The sequence below is a fragment of the Tripterygium wilfordii genome, chromosome 2 (genome assembly GCF_013401445.1).
Source record: "Tripterygium wilfordii isolate XIE 37 chromosome 2, ASM1340144v1, whole genome shotgun sequence".
Taxonomy (NCBI): Eukaryota; Viridiplantae; Streptophyta; class Magnoliopsida; order Celastrales; family Celastraceae; genus Tripterygium; species Tripterygium wilfordii.
Genome location: NC_052233.1, coordinates 11794312 through 11810148, shown reverse-complemented (window position 1 = coordinate 11810148; position 15837 = coordinate 11794312). Strand labels below are relative to the sequence as shown.

General features: G+C 38.9%; 1 protein-coding gene across 1 annotated transcript; it reads left to right on the top strand.

Annotated features, from left to right (window-relative positions):
• Window positions 1-13275: 13275 nt before the first annotated feature.
• On the top strand, window positions 13276-14895 carry LOC120006458 (expansin-A1). Its single transcript, XM_038856510.1, has 4 exons — window positions 13276-13434; window positions 13535-13676; window positions 13766-14078; window positions 14190-14895. Exons 2-4 carry the CDS (start codon window positions 13544-13546, stop codon window positions 14494-14496), a joined length of 753 nt encoding a protein of 250 aa, XP_038712438.1. The 5' UTR covers window positions 13276-13434; window positions 13535-13543; the 3' UTR covers window positions 14497-14895.
• The last annotated feature ends 942 nt before the right edge of the window (window positions 14896-15837 follow it).

The window sequence follows — 15837 nt, the reverse complement described above, 5'->3', positions numbered from 1 at the left end:
TTTTGTTGGCAATTATCCATGTTTATTTAAGGATAATGCTTGAGATCCCTAAAAGGTGATCCCAAAATACCCTCATTTAATGTGGAGTGATGGATGTGAAGTGAATTCTATATGTGTGTTTTTAATCAATGACTATTTTAATGTCATATAGATTTGTGTGACTTTTTGGGATTAAATTTTGAGGGTCTTTAACATTGTCCTTTATTTAATTAAATAAGAAACCATTACCATTAGGATTGGCATGTGAGTGGAAAAAAGTTGAAGACAGTTGTTCAAAGATGCCCAAAATATGCAAAAACATATTGGCCTTAAAAACCGGTTAAGCTCAACCTCCATCAAGATCGGTCACTTTTTTGTTATCCTAAAGGTTTGCGTCAGTGCAGTGCACCGGTAGCTATTAGCCTCTACCTGTCACCAATCAATTCTCCCCAACTAATCTCTTTCTTATAAAAGAGAGAAGAAGGCCCATGGGCCGATTTTCCTATCCACTCAAATTCAACAATAACCCAAAAAAAAAAAAAAAAAAAAGGTTCTTGACGTTTAGGGCTGGTATTAGGGGGACCACAACCAACATTCATGTGCAGTGTTACTGTGTTAGTGTTAGCCCAGACATGTCCACACAACATGTTTTGTTTTATGGATCTGGGACCATGACAATTGGGCCCTCTTTCTCTTTGGATCATTACACACACTAACCCATGTTCAAGCATTTGTCATTTTCTATCAATTTGGCACTGCACCTGCACCACATGCTTCCCTCAGATTTTACTGTTAAGACGTGATCTCCCTGTAGCCACTCTCTACAACTAGCTAATACTCCTCCATTACCCAATTAATATTGATGGATCTAACCCAAACATTATCATGTTGTATGTCATTGGATATATAAGAGCCCACACTAGTAATAGTGGTTTTGAACAAATTGGAGTAATCTATGATCTCTTAGTACACAAATTGTATTCTTCAGTTTGCGGATTCATTCCTAGTTAACTCGACTCGACCACCTCCTATTATTATTATTCATGAAAAGTTATTATTTCTACATATCTTGTTAATTGGGCGTTGGCATGAATGTTTCTTAGTCTGTCATGCACATAGAGTGAATACTGAATACCTCCTAGAGCCAACCCACGGCTCATAGAGAGAAGACCTTCTAGAGTCAACCCAGAGAGTAGTCTATCCATAGATCAAGATGGATCTCATATCACAACGACCTCAACAACAAGATCAACCACAACAACCTTATTAATGCCAAGATCAAATCGAGATCTTAACAAACTCAACAACCGGGATAAGATAATCCCAACAAATGTCTCAGAGCTCCTATAAAAGGAATTGTTAATCTGGGACGAGATACGCTTTCTAAATTGTGATATTTGATACTTTGATTAATTCTTAAGAAAGACACTGACTTGAGCATCGGAGTGTCCCCGAGCCACAAAGTGTCATCTTCCCTTTGCTTTTGTAGGTCGGAGATTCGTTGTCTACGTCACAACTTATACCCTAACTACTAACGCGTGGGTTGTGTAGATTTTTGCATGGATAGGGGTTCAATATTATCATTTATTTTGAAAATGTGTCCAAACATGAGGTATGAATCTTTCATATTTTTTGTATTCTTACCTTTCTCAACCATCTTGAACCCTTGTCGCCAACTCCAGGAAAAGTGTTTTTGCATGGTGAGTTGGTTACTACTAGGTCTAGGTATATAAGCATGTAATGGAAGGGCCAAGTGCGAGCTAGCTACTAGTTTGATTGGGCACCATAGAAATAGAAAGGGCAAGTCCTTGTCAAGGGCCAAGAAGCAGTTCAAAAGTGTTGGCCCACCACATAGAAGAGTATTTCCAAGCACAGTAATAAAAACAGTTGAACAAATAAATAATTGTAACCTAATTTGTTTTTTTTTTTTGATACTAGGGAGGGGGAATACCCACAAACAAACCAAAGGATTAAACCTCTACTTGCAATACCCGCCTAGGCCAAGCAACTCCAATAAAATCCTCCCAAAGCAGACCCTGAATGCCAACAATAGGATGCTGAAGAATCGTTAGCCCATTGCCATGGTTGAGAGACTCAGATGCAAGGAAATCAGCAACCCGGTTCCTTTCTCTATACACGTGAATTGCTTTCACCTCCCAAGCTTGATGAACAAGCTTCCGGCACACACTAATCAAATTGGAAAGAGAGAGCTTTGGAACACTCTGCTTATTTAGCCAATCCACAACCATATAGGAATCTGTCTCCAAAATAACTTGGCGAAAACCCTCTTCCCAAGCTAGACGAAGCCCATGAATCGCTGCCCAGAGTTCGGCCTCTATCGATCCACAACTGCCAATATTAGCAAAAAAACCTTTTAACCATACACCGCGATAGTCTCTTAGCAAACCTCCAGCACCAGCTGCACCATGCTCACCTTTACTACACCCATCAGTATTGAGGGTCACCCATCCTTGAGGAGGAGGAGACCACCCAATCATTTGCAAACCATACATGCCTTTATGTACAAGAACAGATGCATGAAGGCTAAAGGCTTGCTTGATTTCAGCCAAATACCTCTTGATCCACATGAGCTTAGAATCCACCAAGTAGTCCTTATCATTAAAAACCATGTCATTTCGCCACCTCCATATGCTCCAAATAGCCACGACAAACATAGTGTCCCAGCTAGCCCCAAGGTCAGTAACTGAATTCTTACACAAATTATAAGAAAGCCAATCTTGAAAACCCATTAAGTTTTGACAACGGATTTCAACAGGAGGCATTAATAAGTTCCAAATATGCACTGCCATAGGACACCTCCTAAATAAGTGATCCACATCTTCAATCTCACCAGGACAATTTTTGCAAAAAGGAACATCAGTAAATCCTCTTCGGACCCTTTCTGAATTACATAGCAATCGTTGATGTTTAACCATCCAAATAAAGGCCTTGACCCGTTGAGGAGCCTCAATTTTCCAAATAGACCTCCATATCTTATTTGTATTGACCCCCTCATAACCTGTAGCAATGTCATATGCAGTCTTGATTGAAAATTCGCCACTACAAGACTTGCCCCAAAATAAACTATCCACAACATCATCATCTTCTGATAGCATGAAAGCCGCCAACTTTTGTTCAATATGACTAGGAAGGAAATCCTTAAGAGTATGCCAGTTCCAACCAACCCCTCTCCTCCAATAATGACTAATCGGCCTGTACATATCCACCATATTAACATTCTTTAAAGATATATCAAACAGAGGACTATCTCCAATCCAAACATCCAACCAAAAAAGAGTGTCCTTCCCATTGCGCACCATAGCCCTTATACCCTTAGTCAAAATAGGGACAGCTATAATCACTCCACGCCAAAGATTAGAAGCCCCATTTTTACTCTGTAACTTGTCCAGACTAGCATCTGAATGAATGTATTTGTTACTTACCACTTTGGCCCAAAGACTATCCTTTTCATTAATAAGGCGCCATCCTATCTTAGCAAGATAAGAATGGTTCATTTGACACATTCTTTTAATCCCTAGGCCCCCTGCATCTTTCGGTCTCGTCACCTTCTCCCAATTAACAATACTCACCTTTCTCAGCTCCTCATTACCTCCCCACAGGAACCTCCGCACTAATCTTTCAATATTCATACACACCCCCTTCGGTAATAAGGTCGTTTGCATCACATACGATGGGATAGATGTAAGGACTGATTGAGCAAGCACTGCTCGCCCCGCAAAAGAAAGATATTTCATTTTCCAACCTTGCAATCGAGAGGAAATACGATCCAGAATATAATTATAGTCCCCCATTGTTACTCGGCCATGAATAGAAGGAGTACCCAAGTACCTCCCTAAATGAGTCGTGAGAGTAAATCCTGACATCTGGGCAAGTTCCTGAGCAACACCAGGGTCCACATTCCTCGAAACAAAAATCTGCGATTTTTTAAGACTAATCTTCTGCCCAGAACCAGCACAGAAAGTTCTAAGACAGTCCTGGACTACATTCATTTGATCAATAGAAGCCTCGGCAAATAACACCAAGTCATCCGCAAAAAATAAATGAGAGAGATTTGGGCCCTGTCTGGAAAGTTTAATAGGTACCCAAGCCCCTTGAGAAACCGCTCTGTTAATAATATGACCCAGCCGCTCAATACAGAGAACAAATAAATAAGGAGAAATAGCATCCCCTTGACGAATACCTCGACTAGGATTAAACCAGTCCAATCTGTGCCCATTCCAAATAACTGCCATCCGAGATGTAGTGACACATTGCATGATATTTCTAACCCAAATATCATCAAGACCCACCTCTGTCAAAGTATCTTGAATAAAGTCCCAAGAAAGCATATCATAAGCCTTCTCAAGATCAATCTTGATAGCCATATACCCTTTACCACCTCGCTTCTTACCCATAGAATGCAACACCTCTTGATACACAATAATATTATCAGTTATTTGCCTTCCAGGAACGAAGCTACTTTGATTCGGAGAAACAATACTAGGCATAACCCGCTGCAAACGATTAGTTAGAGCTTTAGTAATCAACTTATAGCCTACATTGCAAAGGCTAATCGGTCTAAACTGGCTAACATATTCAGGCACCATAACTTTAGGAATAAGGACAAGAAGCGTATCGTTAATTCCTGAAGGCATTATACCCGAATCCAAAAACTCAATAACAAACCGGCATAAGGAGTTCCCAACTACAGACCACATCCTCTGGTAAAAACCTGCATTAATTCCATCAGGGCCAGGAGCTTTCAAGGGTGCCATATCAAAGAGAGCCTGACGAATTTCTTCAGCCGAAAATCGCATATGAATCTCACGGGTTTGTTCCATATTCAGAGCTGGAAAACAACCTCTAGGAATCAAAGACATATCACAACTATCATCCATAGTATACAAGTTCATGAAATAATCATGTACCATAACCTGAAGAGAAGCTGGATCCGAGATCCACATATCATTGGGCCCTTTCAGAGCTTCAATTCTACTTCTACTCTTACGGACCATAGTAGAAGCATGATAAAATTTCGTATTGCGATCCCCAGATCTTATCCAATTTTCTCTAGACTGCTGGTACCACAAAAGTTCCTCCTGAAATAGCACAACATCTAACTCCTTCCGAAGCTTGGACTCTAATTTCTGCAATCTCCAGGAGGGACTAACTGCCATCCGAGTTTGAATCCCTCCAATTCTAGCCCACAACCTTTTTTTTCGATGATAAATATTCCCAAAAGTATTTCTATTCCACCCAGTTAAAGCAGTCGCAATATTAGAATTATTTTCCAACACAGACTGCCCACCATCCCAAACTTGCCTCACCAGCCTTTGAAAATCTGGGTGAGTAAGCCATGCTGCCTGAAACCTGAAAGATTTGATACAGTTATCACGATCTTGCTCTTGAAAACGAATTAAGATTGGTGAATGATCAGAATGATGCTTTGGGAGATGGACAATAGAGGCTGTAGGAAACATCTCCTTCCAACCACCAGAACAAAGCGCTCTATCCAACCTAGCGCCCTTTAAAATACACTCTCGAGAACCTCTGCTCCAAGTATAAATTGGCCCAGAAAAACCCATATCTATCAAACCTTGATCAAAAATCCAATTAACAAAACCTGCGCACCTCTTGTGGACCTGATGCCTGTTGGAGCTGACTTCATCAGAAGAAACAACTGAATTAAAATCACCAGCTAACAACCACGGCTCCGTAATGCCAATCTCCTCCTTGCGCAAATCTTGCCATAACATCATTCTCAGAGTTGCATTTGGGCTACCATAGACCACAGTCAAAAACCAATTACGAGCCCCAACACCATTAACACACAAATGAACAAATTGAGGGTGGGTGTGAACTACCTCAATTTGATACTTATCATGCCAAAAAACCCAGATACCTCCACTGAAACCAAAGGCTTCCACCCTCACCCAATTTGCAAAACCCCATTGCTTACAAAGAGAATCCGCGTGAGAGCCACTAACCTTAGGCTCTAACAAACCCAGGACACCAGGCCTATGAAGGCGAAGAAGATCCTTTAGGGCGCGGTTAAACTCCCTCGAGGCCGCACCTTGACAATTCCAAATAACACAATCCATAAAAACCATATTAACAATAAAACAACGAAGACCAGAAAACCCAAGCACAAATCAAGATTTAGTATTCTCAACGCCTTCCACCACAGTAGGCGCCACACCTAAATCTCCACCAACTAGCAGAGGTTCATGCGTATTAGTATTACCACCATCTCGAACATCCATAAAATCATTCTCTATGGTATGACCAAGAGTATGGAACATAGGAGGATCCTGATGGTGCTCTATAGTAGGAGGCAGCTCTTCTACAATATGAGGACGAACATTATTAACCACCGTTCGAACTATCTCCTCTCCGCCTTTAGATCCACGCACCAAGACATGATCTGTTTCAGCAGCTGCACGCCGAGGCTTGTTGAAAGATTTGGGTGTCTCAGAACTAGTATCATTCTTACCCTTAGATTTGTACATATTGGGCCCATGTGAAACAGGCTGGCCCATTTCAATATTATATATTTCCTTTTGCACCTGCACATTGGGACGCTTTCCTTTACTACCAAGTCTTGCACCACCCACATCTTCTTGGCCCACCAAAATTTCTTCATTTATTATATTATCCAGCCTATTATCTTGCTCATGCGTGTCCAATAACGCAAACCGAGATTGCCCCTGAGTGATCTCCTTGGATTTAGAGACATCAATTATCATGTCACCTCTACTATTACGCCCTTTATTCAAATTTCCATACTTATCCTGCCTGGCAAACGGTCTACGCATCTTCCTCGTGGCAAGCATCCAAGGTCCAAAGCTCTCCATTATCTCCGGATTTTCAGGAATATTGTCTTTCCTATTTCGTAAAGCATCCACAATTTTCTCCGTACTTTCATGCGGAATAACCGACCTTTTTTCAGTCTCCACCGGAACCTGACTCTCACCAGACAGACACATATCCTTCCGATGTCCATACTTGCCACACCCAAAGCAAATCAGATGTATACCCTCATACTCAATGCGTCTGATTCTCCTTCTCAACTTAAACTTAGCAAGCAATGGTTTATTAATGTCCACCTCCACACATAAACGAGCGAACTTGCCACGAGAAGCCATAATAGTAGTATCATCCACCTTGATTGGTCTACCAATCTTCTCACCAACCCGCATAAGAAAGTCGTAATCATAATACTCAATTGGAAGACATGGAAACCGAACCCAAACAAGTAGATTCTCCAGATTATCTTGATTGGGGTCAAAATTTGGAAACCATTGTCGTACCGTAAGATAGTGGTCCAAGATCATCCATGGGCCCTCATACTTAGCATACTCATAATCATCTTTAGAAGAAAATTTGGCAAGGAAGAAATCATTGTCAATAGCCACCAACTCCAAATGAGCCTTTGGACGCCATAACGCCTTAATCTTCTTCAAGAGGAAATTGTACCCTATAGGTCTCCCTAGCAGCTTCACAATAAGGGTATGCTTCCATGGCCTCCGTAATCTAGCTTTTTCCTCCTTTGATACAGTTATCACCGGGCAATCAACATCCTCCTCCTCCACCATATCTCCATCGTCATCTGAGACACAATCATCTTCATCCTCTCCACCCCAAGTATGTTGTGGCCCATTATCAAACCCTATGAGCTTATCCTTAAAAGAAAGGTGATTGCCATGACTCCCGTCCACCGAAGCCTGAATAGCAACTATCTCCTCCTCGCGATTCACCATATCAACATCATGCACCCCGTCCTCCACCCTATCAAGGGTGGTTTTAACCTTCTTGTTGCTGCGCTTAAGCAGATCTCGTTCCTCTTGAGAGCGTTCCTCGCGAGAGCGTTCCTCCATTCTTTAAATTCTATTGTAACCTAATTTGTTGAACTTCGTTGGGAGATGTTTAGTTGAAAAAAGTTGTAATTAGGTTTAACTTAATGACATCATATCCTCTCTTCATTGTCATTGACATTTCAAATTCTCAAGATTCCAATCCTGAGGTTGGAAGTAAACACAATCTTTTTTTCCTTAAAATTCTAGTAGGGTAAATTATAGTTTTAGTCACCGATAACAAGGCACCTTCTCCATTGATCACGGCCAATATAACACACTTTTTGAGCCAACTAGGAAGTAGGAACACCGAACACGTACCCCCCTAATTTTACTTTTTTAACTTCAACCCCATGCATGCATATTGCATAGTAATGTTTGAATATTTTGTTATGATCAATTTACCGCTGACAGACAAAACATTGGTGAAAGTAGCTTTTATGCTGTCGGTGTCTAAATTGGATGCTGTGAAAGGGACAAGTCTTACTTACTGTCTCTCTTTCTTTTTCTCTTTCTTTTCTTTTTTTAATTTATTTATTTAGTTGGAGTAATGCAATTAGGATGACACTATTAACCTTATTAAAACTCAAAACAATATTAGTATATGATTAAGCATACCACTTCACTACTTTAGTCTGGACAAGACTTGCGCGCATTGCACATGGGTACTCATGACTCTTAAGAGATTGACATTCAACAGATTTATGGGTTTTCGATGGGACATATATATAGATTTGGTGAACGATTTTGAATATGATTACACCATTTAAATTCAAACAAAAGGGCCTATTTTAATTATGGTAAATCTCTTTTAACTATTGCAAACAGCAGTCATAGCATTTTTGGATATTTAATAATTTGATCCAATTTAATTCGATAATTCATTTTTCAAATGTTTCAAATTGGATATCTAAATTTCAAATTTATTTTAAAACACTCACACAGGCAGTTTTTAGACCATATGGGCAATGAAACTGTATATGTGGCATTTTTTAAAAAATACTTGGCATTAAAAATAAAAAATATATATCAATTTCAACTATAGGTTTTTTCTCTCCCAGATTTTAAACAAGGAAATAGAAAAAAAAAAAATCAAATATCAAAACCTTCTTTCAGAACTCTTCTCCTACAAGGGCGCCGTTCACAAATCTTCTTTGAGAAACACTTTTTATTCTTTGTCGACTCCGAGTTCGTGGTTGGGTCTGCCTTGAAGGTGAACAACCTCTTGAAGGGTTATGGCCATATCTTGCTGTTGATGCAAGGATTTAACAACCGAAAATGATAAGTGTTTGACTTGAGAGAATCAAGGAAATAACAAATGAATTTATGTGGTTTGGTTTTGAACCTAAATCACGGTACTAAAATGTGAGTCTATCTTACTATTTGGTGATTATTATAAAGAGTAAATAAAAGATCAAAGGAAGAAGGGATAAGTATCAAGAAAGCCCTTGAACTTTTTAAAAGAAATAAGTTGAGCCCTTAATTTTTTTTTTAAGGTCAAATCAATCCCTCAACTTCAAACAATGGTACAAACGAGTCTTTTGTTCTCTTTTCCGTTATAACAGAGATGATATGACCATTGGTTGATGATGTGTAATTTTTATTTTTTTATGATTATATATTGATGTGGCAAACATGTGACATTGATCAATAAATTGATGACACATATCATTTTTAATTTATGATTTTATAAATAAAATAATTAATAATTGAAAAACACAATGATCTTCTCCGGCGGCATCATCTTCTCCGGTGACATTTCCAATAAAAGAATAACACAGTAAAATAATAACCATACAACTCTAGACATATGGAAATCTTTTTTTTTTCTAAGTATCAGGAGATCTACTGCTTCTGGGTCTTCAGATCTGTGGGTTTCCCCTTTTCTATCGAAGTCTAATGCCCCTGTACTCTGTTGTTGCCACATGAGCTTCACTAGTTCCATCATTAAATTGTCTCGATTCAATCGATCCACTTCTCCACCGATTCAAAAACCCCCAACTTCAAGACAAGGACTCGGAAGTTGATGTGGAGAGAGTGGATTATTAGAAGGTTTTTTTTTTCTACTTCTCCTTAGATTCCAAAACTCCCAACTTCAATCGATCCACTTCTACTTCCTCAGAAGATGCCTTTGGCCTCTCAAAAACCCTTCATTGCAAATTCTCGTTTGTTCGGATGAATGTCGAAGAGAGAAAGAGAGGATAGAGGAGCGGCAAGAGTGGCGCAAGAGTTAGATTTAGGTTTTTTTTATTTTTTTATTTTATTTTATAAAATACCATCTCAGTAATTACATCAAGGAAGAATAAGGGCTTAAGATCGTTGTTTTTGGATCATATCCTCTTTCCACTGTTGACTCTCTTCCTTTTATATTTATTTTATGCAGTTATGTCAATTTACAGTGGTCAAGGAAATTTATAGTAGTTGTTGTCTCTTTTGAATATGATTGTTGATATGAAATTGCATTGCCTTCGGCTTCGTCCATCGATTGTTCCTCGTTCTGCATTGGGAATCGTCTGTATCTGCAAGATGTTTGGTTTAATGCAAAACACATGACCTTGTCCTTTTGGACTTGTGTTTTGGTCTTGTGTGTTGTATTGGGCTTATGGACATTGTTTCTTTTGAGCTTACGTTTTGGTCTTGCCCTTTTTACATTAATTGTGCCTAGTTAATTTTAACCCCTACACTTGCCAAAATTGATGAAGACCAAGCACGGCTACCTCTTCAACAGCCGGTAAAGATGTAGTTGTGGTTCCGGTGATGTCTATGACCAGTAATAGACTGAGAAGACAACGGCGCCGCCATTGAAAACAGTATTGAACAAGCACTAAACAGAGATCTAATCGAATTCTGCAAGAAGAAATCAAATTTATCAACTTTATCAAATGAACAAAGAAAGGTAAGAAATCGAGAACTGCACGTGTACCAAAGATCTCCCTAAAAGCATAACTAGAAGTCGTTTAGAGAAAGAAAGAAAGAGGAGAGCGATGGGTATGGAGATTGGAGACGACGAGGAAGGAACAATAAATTTGTCAAACTTTCCGATATGGGATTCTGTGGGATTTGCATTCCAGAGAGATTATAGTTTTGATTTTTTTTAAAAATGTTTGTCTCTTTTTTATTAAAAAATATCCAAATCAACAAATTTATCAGGTCACGGCATGTCAAACAGTCACATAGCTATTTGACTGCCCAAAGAGATAAAAAAAACTGTAGTTTGATATAAATTTTTAATTTAAATGCCCAACTTGACAAAAAACATTTAACGTGTCACAAAAAATTATAAAAAATTATCGTACTATGAAATGAAGTGCACCTAAATACAGGGCAAATACACTATCAAACAGATACAATATAAATAATATGAAAGATAAAATGTTCGGAATAAATTTGATTTGAAAGTGCAAAATCTTGGAGTCCCCGACAGATTTGATGGAGCAATCCATGAAAGCCAAGACAAATGCAATACGTGTCAGCAAGCACACAGTTTTTAAGAAAAAGAATGAGCGGTGAAGATAAGGTATGAGTTTGGCAGTGTGTTGCAACTGTGTTCAATTGCAACACACCTCACAGCACTATAGTTTTTTATGACACGCCAAACAGCTTTTGCGTTTCAACTCACCTCACAGCACCACAACTTTACCTCACAGCACCTCACCACACCTCACAGCACTCCCAAACACTTACATATATGTTGAATTGTCTTATGTAATCAAATTAGGTCAATTATTTTATTTTAGATTAATGTACAATGTAAACCTTAAGTGATTTTATATTAATATTATTAGTCATCTAATATAACAGTAATTTAGATACGCCAAACGCACCTCACCTCACAGCACCGTATCGCACCACACCACAGTTTTAAAAGTGATGCGCCAAACAACTTTTTGGGTTCCAACTCACCTCACAGCACCACACTACACCTCACAGCACCTCACAGCATTCCCAAACAAGCCTGTTGGTCTCTCCGCCGCTCCGAGTATTGATAGAAGAAGACGGAATTGTTGAAAAGTAAATAACATATCAAGATGACAAGTTGGTCGTTGGCCGTTAAACCATCGAAAGTGATTAATATGTAGTGCATGTGCAGCTGCTTCACACTCATTTTTCGTAACAAAAGACACAGAGACTCGACATTAAAAACTGGGTAGGTGGATGGTGGGATACCCATCTATGGGCTGGGTCGGATTATCTAGGCCTTGTAAATAATATTTATACATATTGATTGTTTTTTCAATTATTCCAACGTGAGCATGGGAATTGGGATGATGGGAGTATAGAAATTAAATTACGTGGAGCAGAAGATGCCGTATAAATAAAAAAGACGACAAGTCTTTGTCATTGTGTCACGAAGAAGGAAGAGATTTGTTAATTAGATATGCTAATTCCCAGAATCGCGGTCCTAATATCACGCCTATCGTTGTCCATGCAAGATCTTATCATATCTATATACCATCTTTTCTTGATTAATAATAAATCACCATTTGGCTGCACATATACATACACTTAGTTATACAACTATCATGCAAGCCAGCATATATAAAAGACATAATCACAAACGCAGACGTGTTTGCATATATGTATATATTCTTCAATTATAAGCTCATCATCATCATTCATCCACACACATGCTCTGATATTTCTATAACTTTGCTTCTCCACCGTCCGCATTCTACAAAGTAAAGGACATTGACGCAAGTGTGTACACAAAACTATAAAAAGTAGAAGAGTAAATGTCGTTGAGTCAAATATTGTCATTAATTTCCTTCATCAAGAAAATATTCGCAATTAATTTCACCAAACGCCGCCCGAGTCATACTAAACGGCTCTATGTAGACCAAGAACACACCACTTTCAATTTATTATGCCCATATATCAACCAACACACACACACACACACAAAGAGAGAGAATGTCCATGAAAAACACTAACTTACACTTGTTTATATCTTACATATATTAAATTTGGCAATCTTAAATTTCTTGTCAAAATTTCACATGCTCAATATAATTTCCTAATATTTTATAAATGTTTTGGTTTTAAAAGGAGTAATTAGGATGCATGTCGGAGACGATTCTTCTCTTGAGCATCAGCATATATATTATAAAAACATTTTGAGAATAACCAATGAACTTGAAGTTGCAATTTCGGTGATATATAATTATTTCATTAATATATTTGTATGCATGAAAATGAAAGACAGACGAACAATCAAAGAAAAAACAGAGTGTGTGTAAATGAAAATAGAAAATACCGAAAGAAAGAAACGAAACACAAGTGGAATACAACAAAAGATAGAAAAGACGGCTTTGCATGTGGCTATGCCCCACTCCAATACCACGAAACCACACCGTTCACCCACAAAACAGCCTTTCACTCGCATGTGCGTCTCTCACTCTCTTCTGCTCTGTTCTGGTAAACTTTAACTGCTACTAAGTTAGTTGGTTGTCAATTTGTAATGGAGTGAGTGGCTGTTTTGTAAATACTCCCCCAAACCCTCCTCTCTCTTTCAATTTTCTATAAATTCCCACTCTCCCCCTTGCTAATTCCATCACTTAACGCATCTTCCTCGCACTGTCTCTCCACTTCTCCTTTACTTCAAGTAACTCTCTCTCTCTCTCTCTCTCTCACTGACATTTTACGTACTTTTGTACTACGTTTTCTGAAAATGCTGATAAATTGAACTCTCATTTTGCTTGCAGACACTAAGAATGGCTGTTTCTTTCTACTTCTTCTTGGTGGGTTTTCTTGCAATGGCATCCTCTGTTCACGGTTATGTCGGTGGTGGTTGGGTTGACGCCCACGCCACTTTCTATGGTGGTGGTGACGCTTCAGGCACCATGGGTATGTACATATGCCTTAAAAAAATATAATTAACCATAAAAAATTTTTTAGTAAATTTAGTTGGGTTAATGGTTGTGGCTTTTGTTTAGGTGGGGCTTGTGGTTATGGGAACCTATACAGTCAAGGTTATGGAACAAACACTGCTGCTCTGAGTACTGCCTTGTTCAACAATGGTTTGGCTTGTGGGTCTTGCTATGAGATTCGGTGTGTGAATGACAACAAATGGTGCCTCCCTGGTTCAATTGTGGTCACAGCCACTAATTTCTGCCCACCAAACAATGCACTCCCTAACAACAATGGTGGGTGGTGCAACCCTCCCCAACAACACTTTGATCTCTCTCAGCCTGTCTTCCAACACATTGCCCAGTACAAAGCCGGAATTGTCCCTGTTGCCTACAGAAGGTATGCATACATATGTCTATGCTCTGTTCTTTGTTGTGAGGGTATTTTGGGCATTTCGGGTTGTTTGTTGACTGTTTTTGTTTTTTTTTTTTTTCTCGCGGGTTTTTGTAGGGTACCTTGTATGCGCAGAGGGGGCATTAGGTTTACAATAAATGGGCACCAATACTTCAACCTAATTCTTGTCACCAACGTTGGTGGTGCTGGTGATGTGCACTCTGTGTCAATAAAGGGTTCAAGGACGGGTTGGCAGGCAATGTCAAGGAACTGGGGCCAGAACTGGCAAAGCAACAGCCTTCTCAACGGACAAGCCCTCTCATTTAAGGTCACCACCAGTGATGGTCGTACTGTTGTGTCTTACAATGTTGCCCCTGCTAATTGGGGCTTTGGACAGACCTACTCCGGAGCCCAATTCCGCTAGGGCTCTTCTTCAAAAGGCCCGGCCCATAGTATATTTTGTATTAAGAGACCATTAGTTAGAGTATTAGAATACTAGTAGTGTGAAAAGGGGCTTATTTTATAAGGGTCCCCTTTATATCATTTGGACTTTTATTGGGGGGAGAGGGGCCCACCTGTAGTTGTGATGGTGGGGTCCCTTTTGGCAGAGGTGGACTTTAACCACCCGCTAAGTTTAGTATATCTTTATAAGATTTTTAGGGACTTATTAGTAACTGTCGTTTTATAGTGAGACAATTGCAAACAGCTTTGTGGTGTATATGTGTCTCCATTCTCCACAGTTGGTCTTTAGTTTGAGACAACTGTAAATTTCTTTTTTTTTTTTTTTTTTTTTAGTAATGGAAAATTGTACTAGTGTTTGTTATTTCATGCTCTTGACCATGTCGGTGGACTGAATTTATAGGGTTAGATATTGCTTCCAAAGCCCAAATACAACCTTTATTTACTCCTTACTCGTAACTTGATCTGTAACTGGATCACTAATAACAATGGCCAACGGTTACTCATAAGTTGTCTTCACCTTTGGAGTTCAAGGACAGCAAAGAAGAATTCACATTAAAAGCTCCAAATTCTACGCTCATTTTAGTAGTAAATGATTTTGCAGTACAGACTCCTTTTGACGGTTCCACTTGTGATTAATTGACAGTGCCTGTGGCCTGGATTCAGATGTTGTATGACCTTTCATATCAAGCTTCCTTTGGTCTGTCCATTTAGCTTGTGGTATTTTGTCCAGGAAGATTGCCTCGAGATTCTGCTATTTAACTTTCAGTACAGAAACACACATATGTCCAAGCAAAATATCAAAAGAAATGTAGTGAATGTTATATGAAATTGAAATTTTGAAATAGGCTTTGAAGACAATTTAATACATAATTTAATTGGGAAAAAAAAACAAAAAGCAGAGAGAGGTTGAGGACAGTTATGTCAGAGAACGACTGGTCAACTATTTTGCTTTTGTTGGCGCAGACAGTTGAGTATGGGATTGTGCAGGATCTCGAGCCATGTGACTCTGTAAACCGGTCAACGGTTTTCTCGATATTTGAGAAGGTTGTTTCTTTTCGGAAGCCCGGTCCCTGCTGGGACCTGCTGTAATTTTATTACAATAGGTCCACTGTAATATCTTTTTTTGATATTAAAAATTTTATTTTTATTTTTAAAAATCATAAATATGTAGTGTTCAGCACAGCGAACACAACGATATATTTTTATTAGAAACAAAAATCAAATTCAACATGAAAAAGACACGACAATTCTAGACCATCGGATATAAATTTAAACTATTCGATGTTTTGATCACAATGAATTT